The 24,851-nt window shown below is 38.0% G+C and overlaps 1 protein-coding gene across 2 annotated transcripts in view; it reads left to right on the top strand.

Moving 5' to 3' along the window:
- The first annotated feature begins 1,064 nt into the window (after positions 1-1,064).
- The window catches only part of jakmip2 (janus kinase and microtubule interacting protein 2), a 46,239-nt gene continuing 22,452 nt past the window's right edge, over positions 1,065-24,851 (top strand). For both annotated transcript variants that reach the window (XM_088320709.1, XM_088320710.1), the window contains exons 1-9: positions 1,065-1,208; positions 12,744-12,992; positions 15,309-15,563; positions 18,071-18,313; positions 19,378-19,587; positions 21,356-21,454; positions 21,520-21,666; positions 21,731-21,871; positions 23,545-23,601. In XM_088320709.1, the coding sequence (XP_088176835.1) occupies positions 12,864-12,992; positions 15,309-15,563; positions 18,071-18,313; positions 19,378-19,587; positions 21,356-21,454; positions 21,520-21,666; positions 21,731-21,871; positions 23,545-23,601 (1,281 nt within the window). In that variant the 5' untranslated portion in view covers positions 1,065-1,208; positions 12,744-12,863. The remainder of the gene's footprint in view (positions 1,209-12,743; positions 12,993-15,308; positions 15,564-18,070; positions 18,314-19,377; positions 19,588-21,355; positions 21,455-21,519; positions 21,667-21,730; positions 21,872-23,544; positions 23,602-24,851) is intronic.

The raw sequence follows: 24,851 nt of genomic DNA on the forward strand, positions 1-24,851 counted from the left end.
TGAAAGGAAGTCAGTCTCTTTTTAGAGAACCGGCTTTTTTGGCTCAACTCATTAAAGAGAGCCGGCTCTCAAACGGCTCACTTGTTTTGATGCATTATATTACGAATTATTATGTTGTATAAAGAAGTTAAGAAAAAAGGGAAGTATAAAATGAGAAAATGAAAAAAGACAGGTTTATGGTTATCCCTTTAATCAGTATATTACCAACAATAAGTATTATTCTTCTTAAGGCAGCACGGCGGCGCAGTGGTTATCGCATGTGTGGCACCGTTCATGTCTTGGGAACCTCCTGCGTGGGTTCAAATCCAGCTCCAGACTTCCTGTGCGGAGTTTGTATGTTCTCCCCGTGCTTGCGTGGGTTTCCTCCGGGCACTCCGGTTTCCTCCCACATTCCAAAAACATGCATTTTAGGTGAATTGGCCGATCCAAATTGTCCCTAGGTGTGAATGGGTGAGTGAGTTGTCTGTCCCTGTGTGCCCTGCGATTGGCTGGCAACCAGTTCAGGGTGTCCCCTGCCCACTGCCCGATGATTGCTGGGATGGGCTCCAGCACCCCCGCGACCCTACTGAGGATAAGCGGTGTAGCTAATGAGATGAGATGAGATTATTCTATTTAATTATTTTTGCATGTATTTTTTCCTTCTACAGTGAACGTCCAAGCTACTTAATTATTGAAGTTTTTTTTATAAATAAATAAATAAATCCCATTCATGTCGAGGAACTCATGATCTCACAACAAAATGTTAATTAACAATATATATGATATAACGAAACACATGTACTATGTAACATGTTAAACTACATAAATAAACACGTTTGAAATATTCTGTAAGATTATTTTGTATTTTGTAAGGGAAAATACGACAGTTTGTAAGGGCATGGAGCCCTGGAGGTTGACAAGTATGCTTTGACTTCAACTTGTCATTACTTTTTAAACGTTACAGTGGATTTTTTGTTTGAAAATGTATAAGCATTCTGTTCAATAAAGCATTTGATAAAATAAAATACAATAAAAAATAAATTAATAGGCCGGAAGTGGTTGGACTGCAGCGGAAACGGCTAATCTCTTAGTAAACTGCACGTTCAAGAGGGCGGGGCTAAATTCCGGCATCCTCCTCCTCCTCATCATCATCGAACCGATCCGGACTGATGGTTCTGCTGACATCTTTTTGGGCCGTCTGATGGTTCCTTACGTTTGGATCTCTCACGGTAAGACGACATTCGAACGTTTAGCTTCGAGAATTTCCTACGCGTTAAGGGGTTCACATCATAGTAAGCCGGTGGAGGGGAATGGGGAATTGGTAAGGGGTTCTATTAAAGATGGCATGCATGTTTGAGGTTCGGTTCCGCTTCTCTCCCCATTCGATTCTGTAGATTTTTGTGCAAACGCAACGTTCTGGAGCTCTTTGTCGGAAGTGGGAAGATTGTGGGCCTGCACCGCGCGGGTGACGTCATAGGAGGGGGGAGGGATGAGAGTAAATGGCCTTTTTTTTCCAGCAGCAGGCTGCATCGAGTGAGCGATGCTAACAGGATGGCGATGATGGCGATGATGGTGGAAGTGCGTTCACAGTGCCAGCCCCGAGAATGACACAATGGCCTCGTTTTAGACCCAATGCCTACTTTCACGCCTTATTAGTTCTCGCCTTATCCTCAAAATATTAGCATTGATGTTGCTCAATTGGAAAATAAGCTAATGCTAATGTTCATTGATCGCCACAAATTGTACGATCAAAACCCAATTATCGGCACAAAGACCCCTTTCAAGCCCACGCCATCAGATCAGCACAGGATGCGGGTACAAGTTTGAATCGATCAAGAAGAGATATGTATGTTGAGTTGTGTTTTGAGAGTCACAATTTACAAAAAACATGCCAAGGTGATGTGTGTAGAGGTGTCATCTCATCAGCCGTACCGCTTATCCTCATTAGGGTCGCGGAGGGGGCTGGAGCCCATCCCAGCCATCTCCGGGCAGTGGGCAGGGGACACCCTGAACTGGTTGCCAGCCAATCGCAGGGCACACAGGGACAGACAACTCATTCGCTCATTCACACCTAGGGACAATTTGGACCGGCCAATTCACCTGAAATGCATGTTTTTGGAACGTGGGAGGAAACCGGAGTGCCCGGAGGAAACCCACGCAAGCACGGGGAGAACATACAAACTCCGCACAGGAAGTCTGGAGCTGGATTTGAACCCACGACAGGTTCCCACGACATGAACTGTGCCGCACAAGCGCTAACCACTGCGCCGCCGTGCTGCATGTAGAGGTGTACAAATCTCAATTTCCACGGGGTTCCTAAGGCTGTTTGAAGTCCCTGAAAATGCTTGAATTTTAATGTGGTGTTTTCAAGGATTGAAAAGTGCTTGAATTTCGGGTGAAGTGCTTGCAAATGCTTGACATTGTTGCCATATTTCTCAACAAGTCTGCTTAAAAAGGCACTGAGATTACTCTCTGGTGGCATAGTTTTGCCACTGCATTTCTTCCCTCGTGATTAACGGCAGCTGGAATTAGTTTGTCTGGATTTATATGGCAGATTTCAAGTCACTGAAGACCTCCCAAAGCACTTTACAATGTGCTTCACACTGACCAATTATCCCCCCCACACAGACAATAACACTTTCAGGTTGTGGACACCACTTTTGAAGGTACATTGTGCAGTATTTGACCACTAGAGGGCACTGTATTGTCCAGTGCACAGGTGTCACACAGGCGGCCCGTGGGCCAGATCAGGCCCGCTAAGGGATTCAATCCGGCCCGCGAGACAACACTCAGAGAAGCGCAAGAGAAAAAAGTCAACTTGAGAGCCAGGTGCCTATCACAAAGACACTATACTTGTATTTATTCCTCTCTCTCTTTCGCTCTGTCCCTCTGTCTCTCTCTCTCTTTCTTTTCCACCCCTTTTCTCCCACTCTGTCTCTGTCTTTTTCACTCTCTGTGTCTCTTTTTCTCCTCCCTTTTTGCTCTTTGTCTTTCTCTCTCTCTGTCTTTTAACCTCTTTTGCTCTAACTTCCTTTTTTCCTTTTCTCTCTTTCCTCTTTCTCTCTTCATACCCTTTGTGCTTTCTTTTCTCTTTTCTCTCCTTCTGTCTTTCTATTTCTCTTTGGATTTCTTTCTTCCTCTCCCTTTCTTTTCCCCATCTCTCATGACTTTTTATCTTGTTTCTCACGCTCTCTCCCTCTCTCTTTTTCTTTCTTTGTCCCGCCCTCGCTCCTTTTCCCTCCGTCTTTCTCTTATTTCTTTATCTCTTTTTCTTTCTCTTTAATCTACTAGTCCGGCCCCCAACAGAATGTTTGATCTATCGTGTGGCCCCCGAGTTAAAATGAGTTTGACACCCCTGGTCTAGTGCAAACACAAAACATTGCCAAATGAGCACAGCATAGCAGCAAGATAACTACTCGTTATGAATTCCGCTATAAAAGAAATACAAATTTCTCGACCTTGGAAAATTTATAAAAAATAACATTGGGATGATAGTTCACATAGCTCCTCCTTCAACACTGCGCAGCATAATATCTTAATAGATCGACTGAAAAATGGAACGGTCTCTCAGGAATTGTCTCATGGTTGTGATCCTAACTTTTAGATATGATGTATTATGTTAAAAATGGTCAAATGACCTCCGAGCCCTTTAGTGTTACATTTGGCGTTCCGCAGGGCTCAGTACTTGGTCCCCTCAATTTCAGCGTTTATTTGCTCCCGTTAAGTGATATTATTGGCAAGTGCAATATAGGTTTCCATTGCTACGCAGATGACACTTAACTGCTTCTTCGGTGCTGTGGAACGCTCTGCCCTCTGTGATTCAACCTGCACCTTCAGTGTAACTGTTTAAATATAGGTTTAAAACTCACGTTCTATGGCTTATGAATGACAAATGTTTCATTTTAATTTGTATTACCCTTAATCACAAGAAGTCTCATAGGGATGCACAGACCAATGACTAGTACAGACTACAGACTTTTTTTACACCACCCCCTGATCTAAAACCTACATAAGGTTAAGGAAAAAATCAAAACCTCAACATAAGGAAATCAAGAAACCTTGAGAAGGGGCTGTACGTGAGGTAATCCCCCTTCTAGGATGACCAGACAAAAATGGATGTTGCAATACACAGGCATTCCCAACATCAAACATATATACCGGAGCCATATCCACCTAGTGCACAGGTGTCAAATAGGCGGCCCGCGGGCCAGATCAGGCCCGCTAGACAACACTCAGAGAAAGCGCAAGAGAAAAACAAGCTGCCGGTTGAAATATGTCAACCTGATGTTGCCAAAGCCAGGTGCCTCTCACAAAGACACTGTACTTGTATTTATTTATCTCGCTCTCTGTCTCTCTCTCTCTTTCTTTTCCACCCCTTTTCTCCCAGTCTGTCTCTGTTTCTTTCACTCTCTGTGTCTCTCTTTTTCTCTTCCTTTGTTGCTCTTTGTCTCTTTCTCTCCCTGTCTTTTAACCTCTTTTGCTCAAACTTCCTTTTTTCCTTTTCTTTCTTTCCTCTTTCTCTCTTCATACCCTTCGTGCTTTCTTTTCTCTTTTCTCTCCTTCTGTCCTTCTATTTCTCTTTGGATTTCTTTCTTCCTCTCCCTTTCTTTTCCCCCTCTCTCACGACTTTTTATCTTTTTCTCATGCTCTCTCCTTCTCTCTTTTTCTCTCTTTCTCCCGCCTCTCTCCTTTCCCCTCCGTCTTTTCTCTTATTTCTTTATCTCTCTTTTTCATTCTCTTTAATCTACGGCCCCTGACAGAATGTTTGTTCTATCGTGTGGCCCCCGAGTTAAAATGAGTTTGACACCCCTGACCTAGTAGGAGATGGCTAGAGTCAAGATCACGTTCACATTTTGGACTCCTTCCGGGAGATTGATACAGAGGAGGGGACTCCCAGCCCCCTCGCTCAACCCAACTGATGGGTTGCAATGTCTCATTGGGAGTTATTAGGTGACCATACCCCTAATTCCAACCCATAATGCCGAGCACCAAGCAGGGAATGGGTACCAATGTTGTAAGTCTTAGGTATGACTTGGCCAACCTCCCTGTCTCTGGGCGGGCGCCCTACCCCCAAGACCACCGAGCTGATTATATACTTTCTTCGTTTACAACGTTTTCATTTATTTAGTCGTGAATACAAACCTGTCAACCTCAGCCAGTAGATAGTTCGAAAGCACGTGAAACATCCGGGCAACCCGAGTACTGGCGGCCATGCTGGATGAGTGCAAGTTTACCTCACTCATTAGTGTGCAGGGTTGGGTAGGGTTACTTTAACTGGATTACTTTCAATTACTTTTGGATTACTCCAATACCAAATATGCTAATAAAAGACAATAGAAACTAAATTTGAATAATATTATGACTCACAACATGTGTTAAGCTCTCTACTGGCTTTGATCTCTTTGATTTCCGTCAAAACGAACATAAAATGCGACAGAAACAAAATGAAAAGAAATCCAAACAGCTTGCCAACATCATTTTTGCCGTTCCATGTATTCCGTTACTCCCCAAGCCTGCACAAAATTTTGTCATTTTATTCATATTTAGTTTCTTTTGTCTTTTATTAGCATATTTGGTATTAGAGTAATCCAAATGTAATTGAAAGTAATCAAGTTAAAGTAACCCTACCCAACCCTGCTAGTGTGATTGAAATTGGATGATTGATCATTTGACTGGCTTTCAACTCTGCGGGCTAACTTATGTCAACAAATATTAATTAATTACAAACAAAAGCCAAGCCCATGTATCAATACTATGTTTTCTATCTTTAGTTTAGCGGGCTTTTAAAAAGTAAAATAACTCGTGATAAGAGAATACATGTTTTTTATAACGCTGTCAACAATTTTGAGTTCGTTTGAAGACAACGACGTGCTTTTGTGTTGTAGCTAAATTGTTGCTCAGTTCGTTTGTACAAAAAAAAGGGGTGACCTATTTTTATTTTGATTGGAATTTATTTTTCAAATATAATTTTTTAACAAAATATGACATAGAGGTTTTTATTTTTATTTTTTTACTAAGCAACCCAAATTTAAGTAATACTTTTTGACTTAAAAATAAATAAATTATTATTTGACTTATTTTTTTTAGATGCAACTTTTGACATGTTTTATTTTGATTTATTTTAATGAAATATCATGTTTTTAGATGCAACTTTGGGTGTTTTTATTGTCTATTTTGCTTTTTTTTTATTCTTTTTTTTCAAAGCAAGTTTGAAAGGTTAATATATATTTTTTATTAGATTTTTTTCAGATGCAAATTTGGGCATTTGAAAAACAAATTGAGGAATTTCTCATAAAAATATTTTAAAATTGTTCAATTATTAATAATATTTTACTTTACTCTAAATACTATTTTTAGATAAATATATATTTTTTTTTTTCTAGTGGAACTGTGTCTTTTTTAATAATGAAACGACCCAATTTGCAGAAATTCTTTAAAAAAAAAGTATTCAAAAATATATTATTTTATTTTACTTTATTTTAGGTGCGACCTTGGTGTTTTTGATTTTTTTTTATTTTACATTTTGGATGCAACTTTGGTCTTTTTAATAAAAAACAAGGTTAAGGGCAAAGTAACCAAAATAATGGATCGCAAATTGGGTTATTTTCAACCTACCTAGTGTTCCTTTATTCGATTTCAATTTGAAGCATTTGGCTCTTTTGATTCGGTTATTCCGAATGTTACTCGTAATAATTATTAAGGTTTTTCCGATGTCACTATGAGCACGTGATTATTTAAGGAAGTTTCTTTTCAATTTCAAGAAAATGCAAGAAAATCTTCCACTGTAAACGATGTCAAGTGAATCCCTGAACACGAGTGTTTTGTTTTTTCAAAAGGGTCAATGTTTAACAAGTTTTTTGTAATTATATACTCTTTACATTAGGTAACACGGAAAGTTGGAGGACGTACATTTTAAAGCCTTCCTCTCCAACTGTTGATTTTTGTCCAGACTTAAAGTTAAAGTTGCTCATTTACTTTGACTTGACAATTTCATGACATAATACGGATTAGCCGGGAACTCAAAGTGTCCCAACCAGGAGCGAAGATTAGAAAATGCTTCTAATGGTCCAGCAGGAATTTATTATATCACTCAAATCCAGCTCCAGACTTCCTGTGCGGAGTTTGTTTTTATTTCATCTCGTTTAGTTTGCAAAAAAGCCTGGACTTATTTTTATTTTTTATTTATTATTATTTTTGGGCAAATTTTATTTTCTCTTTCATCCATGCTAGCTTTTAAGCCCCGAATATTTTCACACAAATCCTTTCAAACATACATTAATTCTGGTGTGAAGATTGGTTTGATCCCTTGGGTCATAGGTGCACCATTTCCTGTGGTGTGTCTTGGGCAAGTACAGCCTGGTGGCACCCATCCCTCTCCAGGACAACATATGTTTCCACCCAGTCTCAAAACAAGGACCTTTCGCTTGCTAGGCGAACGTGCTAATCACTGCACTACAGAAAGATACAAAAACAGATTCAGAATATGATTCGATTTCCTGTCCATGTGATAACTGAAAATAAATTGAGAGGAAAGACTAAAACAAAGTAAAAGTATTGGGTCTCTGCTGATGAATCAAATATTTTTCAATGCCCTGTCCTTGGTGATACCTGCAAATAAAATGAAATGAAGTTAAAAGAAATGGAGAAAATAAGCGTTTTGGGTGATAAAATTGAAATATTGTTTAAAATTCTTTGCTTGGTGATTCCTGAACATAAAAGAAAGGCTGTGAAAAAATCTGTGGGGATTAAATTAGAATATTTTCTATTCCATGTCAGTGGTGATTACTGAAAATAAAATAAAATTTGAATATTATTGGATTTTTTGTCCACCGTGATATCAGAAAATAAAATAAAAGGAAAGAAAACAAATCAAAGTAAGAGAAAAATTCATCTTTGAAGGTAAAATTTAAATATATGGTGATACATAAACATGACATGAAAGAAAGAAGGATCTATTGTATTCAATTTTGAATATTATTTAATTCCTTGAAAGTAAAATGAAAGATAACTTACGATTATTATTCCATGTTCTGTACACAGTGATACCTGAGCATAAAATACAAGGAAAGAGATAGAAAAAAAGAAATACAACTTTTGTGATAAAATTTGAATATTATTCGATATTCTGACTAATATTTTTTAGCAATATTATTTTGTATAATGTACAATATTTTTGTGAATTGAAAAATCCGAAGTGATAACTGCTTCGTATTACCAATTAAGTGTGATGAATAAAACTGAACGAATGTATAGATTTATATATTATATATTTGTCGCCGATTTACAATTTCAACCTCAATAACACTAAATTTTGGGGACCCATGGATCTCTGTTGGGACCCATAGATTTTTGAGCATGCGAGTCCCCGGGACCCATCACTTTTCAGAGGTAAAATGAACACTGTAGAGGTATCACTGTACTCTGTATGACCTATTTTCTTTAGTTGACATGCAATTTTATCTAGCTAACCTGTCCGGTCAGATTTTTCTTCTCGAGAAGAAGTGCAATCCTTTGGTGGACTTTCCCCAAAAACTTGTCTGGAGATGAAATATGACAGTAATCAGCTTATAAACTCGATTCGTTTATGATTTCTGAAATGTTTCTAGGTTAATACCGTCTTTGCAAGGTGTTCCAAAAATGCTGACTTCTTATTTTGGTGCTAATGTGTGAGAATCATCTTGACCCACTGACATTGCTGTTGAAGCGCTAACTAGTAGCCTCAAAGATCTTGACTTTTTGACAAATTGTTTACTCACGGGTGAAGCAAAATGTTAAAGAACTTAATTTAAGAAGGTAATTGACATAAACAGATGGAAATGATTAAAATAAACTGGCATTAATACTTATTATATTTGTAAGTAGAGACTCCTTTTCAATATACATTTGCTAATGTGTTCCAAAACCCACAAAAGTATGATATTTTGTTAATAAATCATTTAAAAAAAAATCAGAAGATGAAACAAATACATATTCAAATCAGATTACCGCACAAAGTGAAGCTTGCCACCCAAGATATGCTATTTTTATGTGGTTAGTTGGCTGCATTAGCGAACAACAGGACAGAGACTAGAATATGCCCAAAAGACAATTTTACAATCTTGTTTTCTTTCAAATCATGATCTTGTTTGAGTCCTTCACGACCTAATATCGCCTTGCTAGGGGATAAAGTGAAGCTAGCCACTAAACATATGCTATTTTTTTTAATGTTGCTAATGGCTGCGTTAAAAAAAAATTAGCTAAATCCAGGCCAGAGGCTAGAATATGTCCAAAAGACAATTTTACAATCTTGTTTTCTTTCAAATCATGACCTTGTTTGAGTCCTTCACAACCTAATATCACCATGCTAGCAGATAAAGTGAAGCTAGCCACTTAACATATGCAATTTTTTTAATGTTGCTAATGGCTGCGTTAGAAAAAAATTTGCTAAATCCAGGCCAGAGGCTAGAATATGTCCAAAAGACAATTTTACAATCTTGTTTTCTTTCAAATCATGATCTTGTTTGACTCCTTCACGACTTAATATCGCCTTGCTAGGGGATAAAGTGAAGCTAGCCACTAAAGATATGCTTTTTTTTAATGGGCATAGTGGCTGGGTTTGCAAAAAAATGAGCTGAATCCAGGCTAGAGATTAGAATATGGCCAAAAGACTATTCCTCAATCTTATTTTTTTTTCAAATCATGATCTTGTTTGAGTCCTTCACGACCTAATATCACCATGCTAGCGGATAAAGTGAGGCTAGCCACCAAAGATATGCTATTTTTTAATATGGTTAGTGGCGGGCTTTGCAAAAAATGAGTTTAATCTGGATTAGGCACCAGAATAGGCCCAAAAGATGATTCCCAATCTTATTTTTTTTTAATCATGATCTTGTTTGAGTCCCTCACGATCTAATATCGCCATGCTTGCGGATAAAGTAAAGCTAGCCACCAAAGATATGCTATTTTTTAATGGGGCTAGTGGCTCCGTTAGCAAAAAATAAGCTGAATCCAGGCTTGGGACTAGAATATGCCCAAAAGACGATGTCACAATCTTAATTTTTTTTTAATCATGATGTTGTTTGAGTCCCACACGATCTAATATCGCCATGCTTGCACATAAAGTAAAGCTAGCCACCAAAGATATTCTATTTTTTTAAATCCTGCCAAATCGAACAGCTTCACTTTGTCAGAAACATGACTTTGAGGTGCTAAACATGAACCAAATTTGACAAAATACATCTAACAATGTTTATTTTTTAACTAAATCTGTCCACGTAGGATGTGTTCGAAGCGATCAAATGCCCGGCGTCTATTTTTGGCTAGTTAATGTCTAAAACGGACTGGACCTGATTCAGTCCAAAATCCAACGTCCAAGAGATGGTCCGGTTGTATTATTTTCTCCTCCCAAAAACTTGTAAAGCAGTTTTTTTCTTTGGACCTCTGCCACAAACCTGACATTAAAAGTCGTACGATTGTCGTGTGACTGTCTTGACTTGATCTTTAATCTGTACAAAATCTTTTAAGCAACGTTATATAATTCTCTCTCCGATTATCTCCGTATCACTGTGGGAAGATTTCACGGGCAGCTCACTTAAAGGTCTCGAATTAGACGACTAATAAAAAGTCTTTAGTCTTGTAAATCGCTGCGACCTATGCACATTTCTCCAATAATATCCATGACGATTGGATCAAATTCAAATAGTTTTTGAAGGGATTTTGATTCCGTAATGCTTTTGGAGAACAGACGCGATTGTCTCACTTCTATTTTAAGGAAATTCGATTGAAAATTGATTTCTCTGGCCTCAAAATTGGGATATTACTCTTTTCTGTTTGTAGTGGTAACTGAAACAAAAATAAAAGAAAGAGAAAGAAAGAACAATCATCTCTGCTAAAATATTCTTTGAGTTCCAATCTACATTGATACGAATTGAAATAAAAGAGAAATAAATAAAGATAATTCTGTCAGGACCAGAACAGAAACAGGACCCACTTGTGTGATGTTTACCACAAGTTTTAGAATAGAATAGAATAGAATAGAATATACCTTTATTGTCATTGTTACAAAAAGGGTTAACATATTGTGACAACGAAATTGGGCATGACACTCCAGTTTTACACATTCACAGTGAGGTATGAGCCAAGAAGATAAAGGAACAGAGAAGATATGGTTATAAAACAAGGGGGATAAGGCTATAGTTATAGTTTTTCTTTGGGATGTTGTTGTTGGTGTTGTAATCGTGAAATGAGTCGAAATCTAATCTTTGACCCAGGTTAATAAGTTCCTGGCGACTTAAGGTGATAATTGCCGAACAGGTATTTATCAAAGAAAAGATGAGAGATAAAAGAACTCTTAAAGTAAAAAGATTTACTGGAGAGACACGTGAAGCCGCTGCGTATAGTCGCGCCGCCATGTTGGGAAAATTATTGAAAGAGAGAGTAAGGGCTCCACCCACGTTTCGGTGTTCACTGGGCGTGGGAAGCAAGTTGCTCTCATACTCTGATTGTGATCCGAACGCGGAAGTGGATCTTCCGTAGCTAGCGATGTCAGGGGCGGAAAACTGGTCGGTAGCCGGGACTGGGAGAGCAAGACGTGGTAGGGGTCGGAAACGGGTCGTAAGTCGGTACGGGAGAGCAGACGTGGTCGGGATCAAAACAGGTCGTAGCGGGAGACAAACAAGAGCAAAAAACGTGACAGGCGCGAGTCAGGGTCATAAAAGGCTTGCCTAGTGTAAACGGAGATTCCCAGACGGACTGACCAAAGGGGACAGACAGGAGTGGGAACAAGTACTGATCGGGAGCCAATCAGAGTCCGAGGTAGTTGCCGCAAAGGAGCGGGAACAGGTGATTCACATCGGTAATCATGACAAATTAATCTTGGATAATAACATTTCAATGTTATTCCTTTTTTTTGCTATCCATGGTGATAACTGTAAATAGAATGAAAGAACTTTGAATATTATTCGATTTCCTGCACAGGGCAATAACCAAACATAAAATGAAAGAAAATAACCACAACGAAAGTCATCTCTTGTTATTAGATTAGAATATTATTCTATTTCATGTCCACACTGTTACCTGAACATAAATAAAAAGTTGAAAAAATACATATCTGGTGAAAAAAAATTCCATAGTAATAATAAAATAAAAAGAAAAGGAAATGAAAAATAGTGCGTCTGCGGTGACAAAGTTACGACTGTTTTCAATTTTTCATGTCCAAGGCTATACCTGAAAATAAAATGAAAGAAAATGTCCTGTCCACAGGGATATCTGAACATAAAATGAAAATAAAAAAGAAACGGGAAAAAAAGCATCTCTGTTGATAAAATTAGAATATGATTGAAGTTTCTGTCCTTGGTGGTCCCTGAAAATAAAATGTAAGAAAAACAGACAGAAACTGAGAAAAAATAGATTTCGGGTGATATGTTAGAAAATTATTAAATTTCCTGGCCAAGGGGATAACTGAACATAAAACGAAAGAAAATTGATCTATTATTCTATTTCCTGTGTTTGGTAATACCTGGACTTAATAAATAAATAAATTAAGAACTAAATGTATTCCTGGTGATTAAGTTATTGGATTTTTCTGTCCACGGTAATAACTGAACATAAAATGAAAGGAAACAACATTACTCGTGCAATAAATTAAGCTACAGTAGAAATAATTTTACTTTGTATTGCATAAAAATAACATGAATTTGTCAACTTTTGTACCATTGAAACTTTGACAACATTGTTATCTTTAACCTGACAAAATGTCTCTCCATTCTCCCTCGCCCTTCACCCAGCCCCTTTTGTTCCTCAGGAGAATGAAGAAAAGGAGAAACGAGAAGCTTCGGTAGGGCCGCCGACTGTTTCTGGGAAGTCTCCATGAGCGCATCCGAAGAATCAATCCATTAATCAAAACCATGGCCAAGAAAGGCCGCGTCAAGGGTGACAAGCCCGAAGCCCTTATCTCCGCCTTGCAGGCAGCCAATGAGGATCTTCGATCCAAGCTGACTGACATTCAGATTGAACTGCACCAAGAAAAATGCAAGGTAGTTTTTTTTTGCACAGTTTTCTAACATTTAAAATAAATATACTGTAATGCCTCATTCATAATGATTAACCGGGACTAGAATCTGCCTGACAAGCAAAACTCAGCGAAATAGCCTCCTTCCATTTTTATCATGCGCTCTGCCGGTCCCCTTTTGCAGCAATATTTTACTGGGGATAATGGATTGGGGCCACACAGGTACTGTTCATTTTAGGTGGAAAGAATGGAAAAAAGAACTGCCATGCATGACACAAATTTGCTCTTCAGGCCCCCGATCAAGTATGGGTGAGAGACAAAAAAACAGTGCTCTGCCCCTTCCTCTCAACAACAGTTGACCTTGGATAGTGAATCGCGGACACAACCCTGCATTTTATTTCAGGCCGGTCAGAACAGACGTTAACTATGGGAATAAACAGCAGGATAATTGTTTGCCTCTGTATGTGTGCAAAATGCCTTACTGGCAAACAATTGGTCACGGTTGCATGAGTTCACTTCATTTAAGGCTTGAAGAACAATAAATAATGTCGCCCCGCACAACAAAAGTTTGGTTTCTTGGCCCCCACTCTCAACAATAGTCAGCTGGGGTTAACTAATTTTGGCCAAAACAGTGGAGTTCATTTTAGAGAAAAAGGATGCCTGTAAAATACAAATTTTCACTCTTGGCCCCTGCTATCTGTAATGGTCGACCGAGGATAATGTCTTGCGGCCGTTATATAGTCAAATCAGCCTCAGATAGGAAAATTCGCCCGAATAGGAAAATATGGCAGAACACTTGTAGTTAGCAGAATATACCTTGAGTCCGTGTACTATTGACACAGAACATGGAACAAGTTAATGTAAAAACCGCACATGTCTGCGCTGTACCTGACCATAACAATCAATAACGCGGCCTATTTTGCTAGCTCTGTCACATGGATGGCACTTAAGATATTGTAGGTTATATTGTAATTTTTTGTGCATTGCATGGTTAATAATAACCTCGCCATCCAGTATTGCTGATAGCAAATTTTGAGTCCTTCACAACCTGATATCACCTTGCTAGGGGATAAAGTGAAGCTATAAAAAATAAAATATTACTGTGACACAGGCCGTCTTTGTTTTTGCCATCTTGTCCACCAAAGAATAAACTGCACTCAGAGAGACAGACAGACAGACAAACAGACAGAGAGAGAGGGAGAGAGAGAGAGAGAGGCACAAAAGGAGAGAGAGAGGGGGAGAGAGATTGAGAGAGAGAGCGAGAGAGAGAGCAAGAAATCAAGATACAAAGAGAGAGAGAGACAGAAGGAGAAAGAGAGAGCATTAAAACAAGAGACCAAGAGAGCGAACGAGACAGTGGAAGAGAGAGCTGGAGAGAGAGCTAGAAAATGAGTGACAAAGAGAGGAAGGGAGAGGGAATGAGAGAGACAAAGAAATATATATATATAGAGAGAGAGAGAGAGAGAGAGAGAGAGAGAGAGAGAGAGAGAGAGAGAGAGAGAGAGAGAGAGAGAGAGAGAGAGAGAGAGAGAGAGAGAGAGAGAGAGAGAGAGAGAGAGAGAGAGAGAGAGAGAGAGAGAGAGAGAAAACAACAAACAGGCAAAGAGAGACAAAGGGAGAGAGAGAGAGAGAGAGAGAGCAAGAAAACAACAAACAGACAAAGGGAGAGAGAGAGAGAGAGACAGCAAGAAAACAACAAACAGGCAAAGAGAGACAAAGGGAGAGAGAGAGAGAAAGAGCAAGAAAATGAGTGACAAAAAGAGGGAGAGAGAGAGAAAAAAAGAGAGAGAAAGTGAGACAAAAAAAGGAGAGCAAGAACACGAGAGAGAGAGAAGAAACTGAGACATCAAGAGGGAAAGTTAAAGAGAAAGAGAACATCAAATACCTCTAATAATTACATAGTAATAACACAAGTTGCTTTATTTCGCATCAATCTGTAACAAAAAAGTAGATCTTAAAATTTTGAAAAACCCAGGTACATATAATACATGTAAATTATACTACAGTATATGCTATATTTTAGTATTTATTTTAAAAAGGAATTCTGAAACTATTCAATACGTATTCATAGACAAAATCTAATAACATCACATATTCAGATATTTGTCCCATAGGCCAGCAGAGAAGGCCTTGCAGGTCATGACAGCCCACCATGTGATACATAATTGCATTTTACTTTATTTTCAAGTGATCTTTGTGCAACCATTCCGATATTCGAAAAAGTGTCAATCATAAAATGTGTCAATGACACCTTAGAGTACCTCTCATTTCTTCAACAAGAAAATAATCGTTCAAAGTATCGATTCCGATATCGGATTTGCCGTATTTTTCCGATCCATAGGTGAGCAAGCTGGAGCGCGACAAAGTGCAGGAGGTGAAGAGGGTCCGCGAGCAGGAGCAGCACCGCCACACGGCCTCATTGACGGAGCAGCGAGCGAAATGGCACGAGGAAAAACTCAAAGAGCTCCAAAGCCTGCGGGAAAATCTCACGCGCCAGCACGAGCAGGAGCTGGCCCGCCACGCCAAAATCAAAGAGCAGGAGAACCAGAGGCTCAAGACGGCGCTCAACGCCATTCGGGACGGCAGTGGCGAGAAGGTGAAGCCTCTGTTCTCTTTAAATGAGTATCCTGTGCTTTGTGCTCTTTAAAAGAGACTTATCCTGTGAATTGTGCTCTTTAAATGAGATATATCCTGTGCTTTCTACCAGAGCTGTGATCCTGTGCTTTTTGCTCTTTAAAGGAGACTTATCCTGTGATTTGTGTTATTTAAGGTGGACTTATCCTGTGATTAGTACTCTTTAAATGAGATGTATCCTGTGCTTTCTACCAGAGCCGTGGTCCTGTGCTTTGTGCTTTTTAAAGGAGACATATCCTGTGATTTGTGTTATTTAAAGAGGACTTATCCTGTGATTTGTACTCTTTAAATGAGATATCCTGTGCTTTCTACCAGAGCTGTGATCCTGTGTTTTTTGCTCTTTAAATGAGACTTGTCCTGTGCTTTGTACTCTTTAAATGAGATTTATCCTGTGCTTTCTACCAGAGCTGTGATCCTGTGCTTTTTGCTCTTTGAAGAAGACTTATCCTGTGATTTGTGTTATTTAAGGTGGACTTATCCTGTGATTTGTACTCTTTAAATGAGATGTATCCTGTGCTTTCTACCAGAGCCGTGGTCCTGTGCTTTGTGCTTTTTAAAGGAGACATATCCTGTGATTTGTGTTATTTAAAGAGGACTTATCCTGTGATTTGTACTCTTTAAATGAGATATATCCTGTGCTTTCTACCAGAGCTGTGATCCTGTGCTTTTTGCTCTTTAAATGAGACTTGTCCTGTGATTTGTACTCTTTAAATGAGATTTATCCTGTGCGTTCTACCAGAGCTGTGATCCTGTGCTCTTTGCTCTTTAAATGAGACTTATCCTGTGATTTGTGCTCTTTAAATGAAACGTATCCTGTGCTTTGTATTAGAGCTGGATCCTGTGCTTTGTGCTCTTTAAAGAAGAATCCTGTGATTTGTGTTCGTTAAAGGAGATGTATCCTGTGCTTTTGTGCTAGAGTCGTGATCCTGTGCTCTGTGCTCTTTAAAGGAGACATATCCTGTGATTTGTGTTCTTTAAATGAGACGTATCCTGTGATTTGTGTTCTATAAAGGAGACATATCCTGTGATTTGTTCTCTTTAAATGAGACATATCCTGTGCTTTTGCACTCTTGAAATGAGACGTATCATGTGCTTTGTACCAGAGCCGTGATCCTGTGATTTGTGTTCTTTAAAGTAGACTTATCCTGTAATTTGTGCTCTTTAAAGAAGAATCCTGTGATTTGTATTCGTTAAAGGAGATGTATCCTGTGCTTTTGTGCTAGAGTCGTGATCCTGTGCTCTGTGCTCTTTAAAGGAGACATATCCTGTGATTTGTGCTCTTTAAATGAGACATATACTGTGCTTTTGCACTCTTGAAATGAGACGTATCATGTGCTTTGTACCAGAGCCGTGATCCTGTGATTTGTGTTCTTTAAAGTAGACTTATCCTGTAATTTGTGCTCTTTAAAAAAGAATCCTGTGATTTGTGTTCGTTAAAGGAGATGTATCCTGTGCTTTTGTGCTAGAGTCGTGATCCTGTGCTCTGTGCTCTTTAAAGGAGACATATCCTGTGATTTGTGTTCTTTAAATGAGACATATCCTGTGATTTGTGCTCTTTAAATGAGACATATACTGTGCTTTTGCACTCTTCAAATGAGACGTATCCTGTGCTTTATACCAGAGCCGTGATCCTGTGATTTTGTGTTCTTTAAAGTAAACTTATCCTGTGATTTGTGCTCTTTAAATGATACGTATCCTGTAGTTTGTATCAGAGCTGGATCCTGTGCTTTGTGCTCTTTAAAGAAGAATCCTGTGATTTGTGTTTTGTGTTCGTTAAAAGAGATGCATCTTGTGCTTTTGTGCTAGAGTCGTGATCCTGTGCTCTGTGCTCTTTAAAGGAGACATATCCTGTGATTTGTGTTCTTTAAATGAGACGTATCCTGTGATTTGTGTTCTTTAAAGGAGACATATCATTTGTTTTGTAGCAAAATTAAATCTGAAATATATGAGGGAGCATGCATGATTTTGTATAATACCAACAGAACCTTGAACATCCCCCTGTACACATCTTTGCAACACATGGTCTTAAGTTGGTCAATATTGGCGGCCCTAAAAAGTTTTTTTTATTTTTTTATTTTTTTAAATAGTTTTTTTATGTGCTTGATTCTGATATTTGTTAGCAATGTAAAGATGCTAGCTGATGCTAGCAACTAAGAAATGATTTGAGCGCTAGTATGGGATAGAAATCTCGCATGTAAGCGATTGGATCATCACTTTGACAGGGTTTTGACTGAGGAACTGGCAACACTTCCCTAAATTGAATCCACAGGATATGTCTCCTTTAAGAAAATACCAACATAAGGTCAAACCTGCCCAGGAATACATCTGTCCCACACATTTTTTTTTTCGTAATTTTTTGGGGGTTTGAATTTTGCTAGCACTTAAAATAACTAATAGTAAAGGCAACTGATTGGTACTAGTGCCTTAAAAAACGAGGAAGGTCAAATCTAACCGAACCTACGTCACCAGGTCCGCACGGCGCTGACTCTGGAAGCCAAAGAAGACGCCCGGCGATTCTTCGATCAGGAGCGAGTGAAGCTCCTCCAAGAAATCGCCGAACTGAAGCTGAGCAAGAAGCAGACGGACGAAGCGCTCAGCAACATAATTCAGGCCGACAAGACAAAAGCCGGCGACTTGCGAGTGGAGCACAAACAGCATCAGGAGGAGATCTCCAAAATCAAGTGGGACTGCGAACGCGACATCCGCAGACTGGTAATATTTACCGATATATCGTTTATCCACTGTACACCCTGGGATAGAGCGTTCATCTGTTCTGAGGAGGCAATCAAGAAGTGAAATTGCCGTATAGTGGGGGGAAGAAACCTATGGCGATTAGCTCCGAACCCCCTGTAATCTCAGATAAAAACATTGAAATAACAAAATAGTATGTAAGAAAAACTATGTATGTGAAATATATGTGGATTTGATTAAATGAGATAAATGAAATGTACATGTAAATCAAAAATTAACATTTTTTGTGACTTGACCTGAGCTGGTCCAATCGAGTAGCGGGTGGATGCAGAGAGACATTGTTGGAAGTAGTTCAGCCAACAATATATCGGCATTTTCATGATGACTTGATGCAAACCAGTAGCAAACCAGCATCTTACTGTATTTGACTAATAGCAGGCAGGCATTTTAGAGACGTAACTACGGAATGCGAAATTATTTTATGGTTTATGTAGCGTAGTGAGGAAAATGGCCGAATAAACATCTCATTCAGCACCCATGCAACCAAATACAACGAATCCACCGTAATTTACGACAGTTTATAGCAAATTACGAAGTATCCATTTTTTTATGATATTTATAAAAGAGTATTTCTCATTGAGAAGCACTCGTTTAGTACCAATGCAAGCCTTGGACTCAAAGCAAATATATCCAGTTGAAAAAATACACTATTGTTTCCCGACTCGGTCTTTACGAAACACACGAGATTCTGAACTGACGAGAAAGACATTGTGGGAGGTAATTCAGCCAACAGTATATCGGCATTTTCATGATGCCTTGGCACCATCCATTAGCATACCAGCATTTTGTATGGCGTCAACCGATAGCAGACAGGCATTTAAGGGACGTAACGCGAAATAATTTGTTGTTGATGTCGTATGGTGGGCAAACTTTCATAAAGAGGGGTTGGAAAAACATGTTATCCCACACCGTAAAGTGAAAACATCATAATGTGGGGTCGCTTTATCGCGGGGGTCTACTGTACTTGTTTCTCAGCTAGAACTGTAATACATCCTCTGTGTGTTTTTGACTCTTTCCTGTTCCAGGTGGATGAAATCAAAGGGAAAGACCGCATCATCTTCTCCCTGGAGAGGGAGATGGAGTCTGCCACGGGCTTCCTGCAGAAGCTTCAGCTCCAAAAAGAGGCTCTGGACGAGCAGCTTTTCCTAGTCAAAGAGACTGAGTGCGGCGCCGGGAGCCCCAAAAGAGAAATTCCGGGTCGCGTGGGGGATGGGGCCGAGAACTGTGGTAGCCCGGTAAGTTTTCTTTTTTGTGTTAAGGAATGAATGATTCTTACTGAGTGACCAAAAGGCTTTTTCACACCATCTTTTTTACACGTATTACATTTTCCGGCTCATCTATAAAACTGTTATTGTAACATTATTGTTTTTTTACAGCAAAAGCTAAAATTATCCTTCACGTCTATTGTAGTTTGTAGAGGTTATACAAGAGGCAAAATTGACTTATTTCATTTAAACTATTAATAAGAAAATAATAGATGGGCTCCAGCACCCCCGCGACCCTACTGAGGATGAGCGGTGCAGATAATGGATGGATGGATATATAAGAAATAATAATAATAAATACAAAAAAACTTTGTCCCTAACTTATTCCCTGTTTGCTAAAATTGTTCTTTGACGTCTATAGCAGACTATGCCAGCCTAGCTAAAATATTTTTTGACTTTAGCCGTCTGGGGCAGCCTAGCTAGAATGGACCTTAGATGTCTTTAGTCTAACGAGTGCTTTACAAATACATTTGGTTTTATTTTAATTTATATATATATATATATATATATATATATATATATATATATATATATATATATATATATATGATCTATATAGCCGTCTATAACCATCCATGGCTGCCTAGCTAGCTACAATAGATCATTGACATCTTTATGGCTGCCTACCTAGAGGGGACCTTAGACGTCTTTAGTCATATAAGGGCTTTACAAATAAATGTGGTTATATTTTGATTTATTTTGATTTAATATAGTGCAGCCTCGCTAAAATTAATATCAGACTTCTAAAGCCATCCATAGCCTAGCTAGAGTGGAGCTTTGATGTCTTTAGCCATCCAGGGCCGCCTCGCTCCAATGGATCTTTGACATCTTTAGCCGTCTAGGCCAACCTAGCTAGAAAGAAACTTTGACATCTATAGCCATCTAAGGCAGCCTGGCTACAATAGATCTTTGACATCTATAGCTGTCAAGGCCAGCCGAGCTAGAAAGGAACTCTTATTATAGCCGTCAAAGGCAGCCTGACAAAAATTGATATTTGACTTCTTTAGCAGTTCATTGCAGCTTCACTAAAATAAATCTTTCACGTCTTTAGCCATCTTGGGCAGCCTAGCTATAATAAACCTTTGACATCCATAACCATCTTTGGCAGCTTAGATAAAGTAAAATATTGACGGCTTTAGGGCCGCCTAGCTAGAATGGTTATTGGACATCTGTCGCTGTATAGAACAACCTGACTAAAATGGACATTTGACTTCTATAGCAGTCTATGGCAGCCTAGCTAGAATGGACCATTGATGTCTATATCCTTAGAGGCTTAGGGCAACTTAGCCAGAATGGAACTCTAAAGTAGTCTAAGGCAGCCGAGCTCCAATGTATCTTTCTTGTCTTTAAGATCTATGGCAGCTTAGCTACAATGTTTCTTTAATGTGTTTAGCTATCTGTGAAAGCCTAACTGAAATGGATATTTTACGTCTATATCTGTGTACGGCAGCCTAGCTAAAGTATTTATTTGATGTCTTTAGCCTAACCAAAATGGATATTTGCCACCTATTGCTGTATAGGGCAGCTAACCTACAGTGGATCTTTGACATCTTTCAGGCTTTTCGGGCAACCTAACTAAGATGAATGTTTGACGTCTGTAGTCGTCTCTGGCAATCAATGAGTTAAATACTCTTGATGTTAATTCAGCTCTAGCAGGATGAATGCTATTGGCAAAATGTAACTATTTAAAGTAATCTAATAACTCTTACTTTAAATTATTTTTATTATTTTTCTACAGGACATGAGACGAAATCAAAGGCGCATGGCCGAGCTCAACTCCACCATCCACAAACTGGAGGACCGGAATTCGCTGCTGGTGGATGAGCGCAATGAACTCGTAAGTGGAACCTCGACGTTCCAGCGCTGTTAGCTTTAGCTAACGATAACTTTTGCTAATTCCAGCTGAAGCGCGTGAGGGAATCGGAGAAACAATGCAAGCCGCTGCTGGACAGGAACAAACTTCTAAGTCGGCGAAACGACGAGCTCGTTCTCACCCTCCAGAAGTTGGAGGAGAAAGCCAAAAATCTGGCCAAGGAGAACCTGGAAATGGTGATTTACGAGTTTGACGAGGAACTTCTGTCTTCTGGAGACTAAATATTTCTTTTGTTATCAGAAGGAAAAAATTGGCTCCCAACCTCCACTCAAGAAACCAAAATCTCTGAACGATCTGGACCAAGCTCATGATGACCAGGAAATTGCCTTTCTCAAGCTTCAAGTCTTGGAGCAACAGAGCATGATTGATGAACTGGCAAGAGTACGTGCTCATAACTCCAAATCAAGTATTCATAAACCCACATTAAAACGATTAAATCCCCATACTAGTTTAGCCTTTTATAGTAAATTTTGTCAAGATTAAGCATTTATAAGCCAACATTAAAATATTTCAATCCAAGTGCTCATTGAATCTTAATTTATTGTGTTTTGTCCCTCAATGTTAAAATGATTCAATCTGCGTGCTCGTTGAGTCTCATTCAAACTAAGTTTTGTCCCTTAAAATGCGCTCGTATCTTAAAATTGAGCATTTATACGCCAACATTAAAGTTATTCAATCCGTGTACTCGTTGAGTCTTATGTAGTTTGTTTTGTCCCTTAAAACCTGCTCGTAGACCATGTCAAAATGATTCAATCTGCATGCTCGCTGAGTCTCATTTAAACAAAGTTTTGTCCCTAAAAATGCGCTCGTATCTTAAAATTAAGCATTTATAAGCCAACATTAAAATGATTGAATCGGAGTGCTCATTGAGTCTTAGTGTATGTTTTGTCTCTTAAAACATGCTCGTAGACAATGTTAAAATGATTCAAACCACGTGCTCATTGAGTCTCATTCAAACTAAGTTTTGTCCCTTAAGATGCGCTCGTATCTTAAAATTGAGTATTTACGCCAACACTAAAGTTATTCAATCAGAGTGCTCATTGAGTCTTATGTAGTTTATGTTTTGTCCCTTAAAATGTACTCGTAGTCAATGTTAAAATGATTCAATCTGTGTGCTCGTTGATTCTCATTCAAAGTTTTGTCCCTAAAAATGTGCTCATATTTTAAGATTAAGCATTTATAAGCCAACATTATAATTATTGAATCCGAGTGCTCATTGAATCTTAGTGTGTTTTGTCCCTTAAAACGTGCTCGTAGACAATATTAAAATGATTCAATCTGTGTGCTCGTTGAGTCTCATTCAAAGAAAGTTTTGTCCCTAAAAATGTGCTTGTATCTTAAGATTAAGCATTTATAAGCCAACATTAAAATTATTGAATCCGAGTGCTCATTGAGTCTTATGTAGTTTATGTTTTGTCCCTTAAAACGTGCTCGTAGACAATGTTAAAATGATTCAATCTGCGTGCTCGTTGAGTCTCATTCAAAGAAAGTTTTGTCCCTAAATATGCGCTCGTATCTTAAGATTAAGCATTTATAATCAAACATTAAAATGATTGAATCTGAGTGCTCATTGAGTCTTAATTAGCGTGTTTTCTCCCTTAAAATGCGCTCGTAAATAATGTTAAAATGGTTCAATCTGCGTGCTTGTTGAGTCTCATTCAAACTGAGTTTTGTCCCTAAAAATGCACTCGTATCTTAAAATTAAGCATTTAATAGTCAGCATTAAAATTATTCAATCCGAGTGCTCATTAAGTCTTATATATTGTATGTTTTGACCCTTAAAACATGCTCGTAGACAACATTAAATTTGTTCAATCTGTACGCTTGTTAAGTATATATAAATGAAGTAAGCTGTGTCTCTTAAAACTCGCTCGTAACTCCGAATTAAGCATGCATGAAACAACGTGAAAACGATTCATTTAGAGTACGTTTCGTCCCTTAAAAACATGCTCGTAACTCCAAATAAAGCATGAAATGGACAACAACAAAATGATTAAATCATTGATGGTCATTTTAATGTCAATGTTTCATCAATTTGAAATCTTTTGTTCCAGGATCGAGAAAAATTGCTCCGGAAAAAAAGGCATAAAAGGAGTTCCAGACCGATAAAGGTATTTGTCCTTTTTTTTTTTTACAAATTAAAAAAAAAAATTTGCACGGGGAGGCAAGCAGCTCAGGAGGTAGAGCAGTAGTCCTGGTTGCAGGTTTGATTCCCGGCTCCTCCGAGTTAAATGTGGAATTGTCCTTGGACAAGACAACGAACCCCTAATAGTAAGCAGCTAGTTGCCTTGCATGGCTGATACTGCTATTGGTGCGTGTGTGTGTGAATGGGTAAAGTGTGAAGTACATTGTAAAGCGCTTCGTAGGTCTTCAGTGACTGATTAAAAGCACGAAACAAATGCAGTCCATTTACCACTTACCATTTTTTAAATAACGATATATACAATAAATATAGATTTTTTTTCCTTTAAAAAACAGCCTTTTTAAGTGAATTTTTATACACTGTATTTTTTATTAACTGTGATTTATATAGAATTTATTTTATTTATAACTTTAAATATATTTTAAAACGTATAATATTTTGGATTTTTCTAGGTAAGTAAATATCTAATAAATGTGTAAATATCTCATACATAATAATAAAATATATTAATTATATTTTATACACTGTATTTTTGTGTAAGTGTACTATTTTTTATACATCTATTTTATATATTTTCATGGCTTTTAAAATGTATGCTATACACTGTATTTTTTTCTCAGGTATATTTATTTTTATAATTTTTTTACACATTTTTATGACCTAAAATATTTAAAAAACATTGCGATTAAAAATGAATATCTAATGAATACATACATACATTCTTCAAAATAGGAAAATACATTTGATAATCAAATTCTTTTTTGTATTTTTGAATACTGTATTTTTTGTCAGTACTTTCATATTTAATTTTTCAATATTTTCATAAACATTTTATACATATATATATATATATATATATAGGTATGTATATGTATATATATCTCTATATATACATGTATGTATATGTATATATATATATATATATATGTTTTCGTTTTTCTCATCTTAATCGTTTCTCAATGATTTTTTTTAATGATTTCTTTCACAAGTAATTGTTTTATAAATTTGTCGATATCAAACGTAACGTAACTGTCATGTAAAAAAACGTTTTTTTTCTTCATGTTCCTGGAAATAAGAAAGATTACAGAGAAAAGTGACAATTGTTTCCCCTGCCAATCGCTTTTTTGAAACACTTGATGTCATTTGTTCCCCATGTTCTGCAATTTCCATTAAAGACAATTTTTCCACGAAAATTTTTTTTCGCCTAACCTAAAGATT

The sequence above is a fragment of the Urocampus carinirostris genome, chromosome 17, assembly GCF_059441175.1.
Source record: "Urocampus carinirostris isolate Australia breed hairy pipefish chromosome 17, RoL_Ucar_1.0, whole genome shotgun sequence".
Lineage (NCBI taxonomy): Eukaryota > Metazoa > Chordata > Actinopteri > Syngnathiformes > Syngnathidae > Urocampus > Urocampus carinirostris.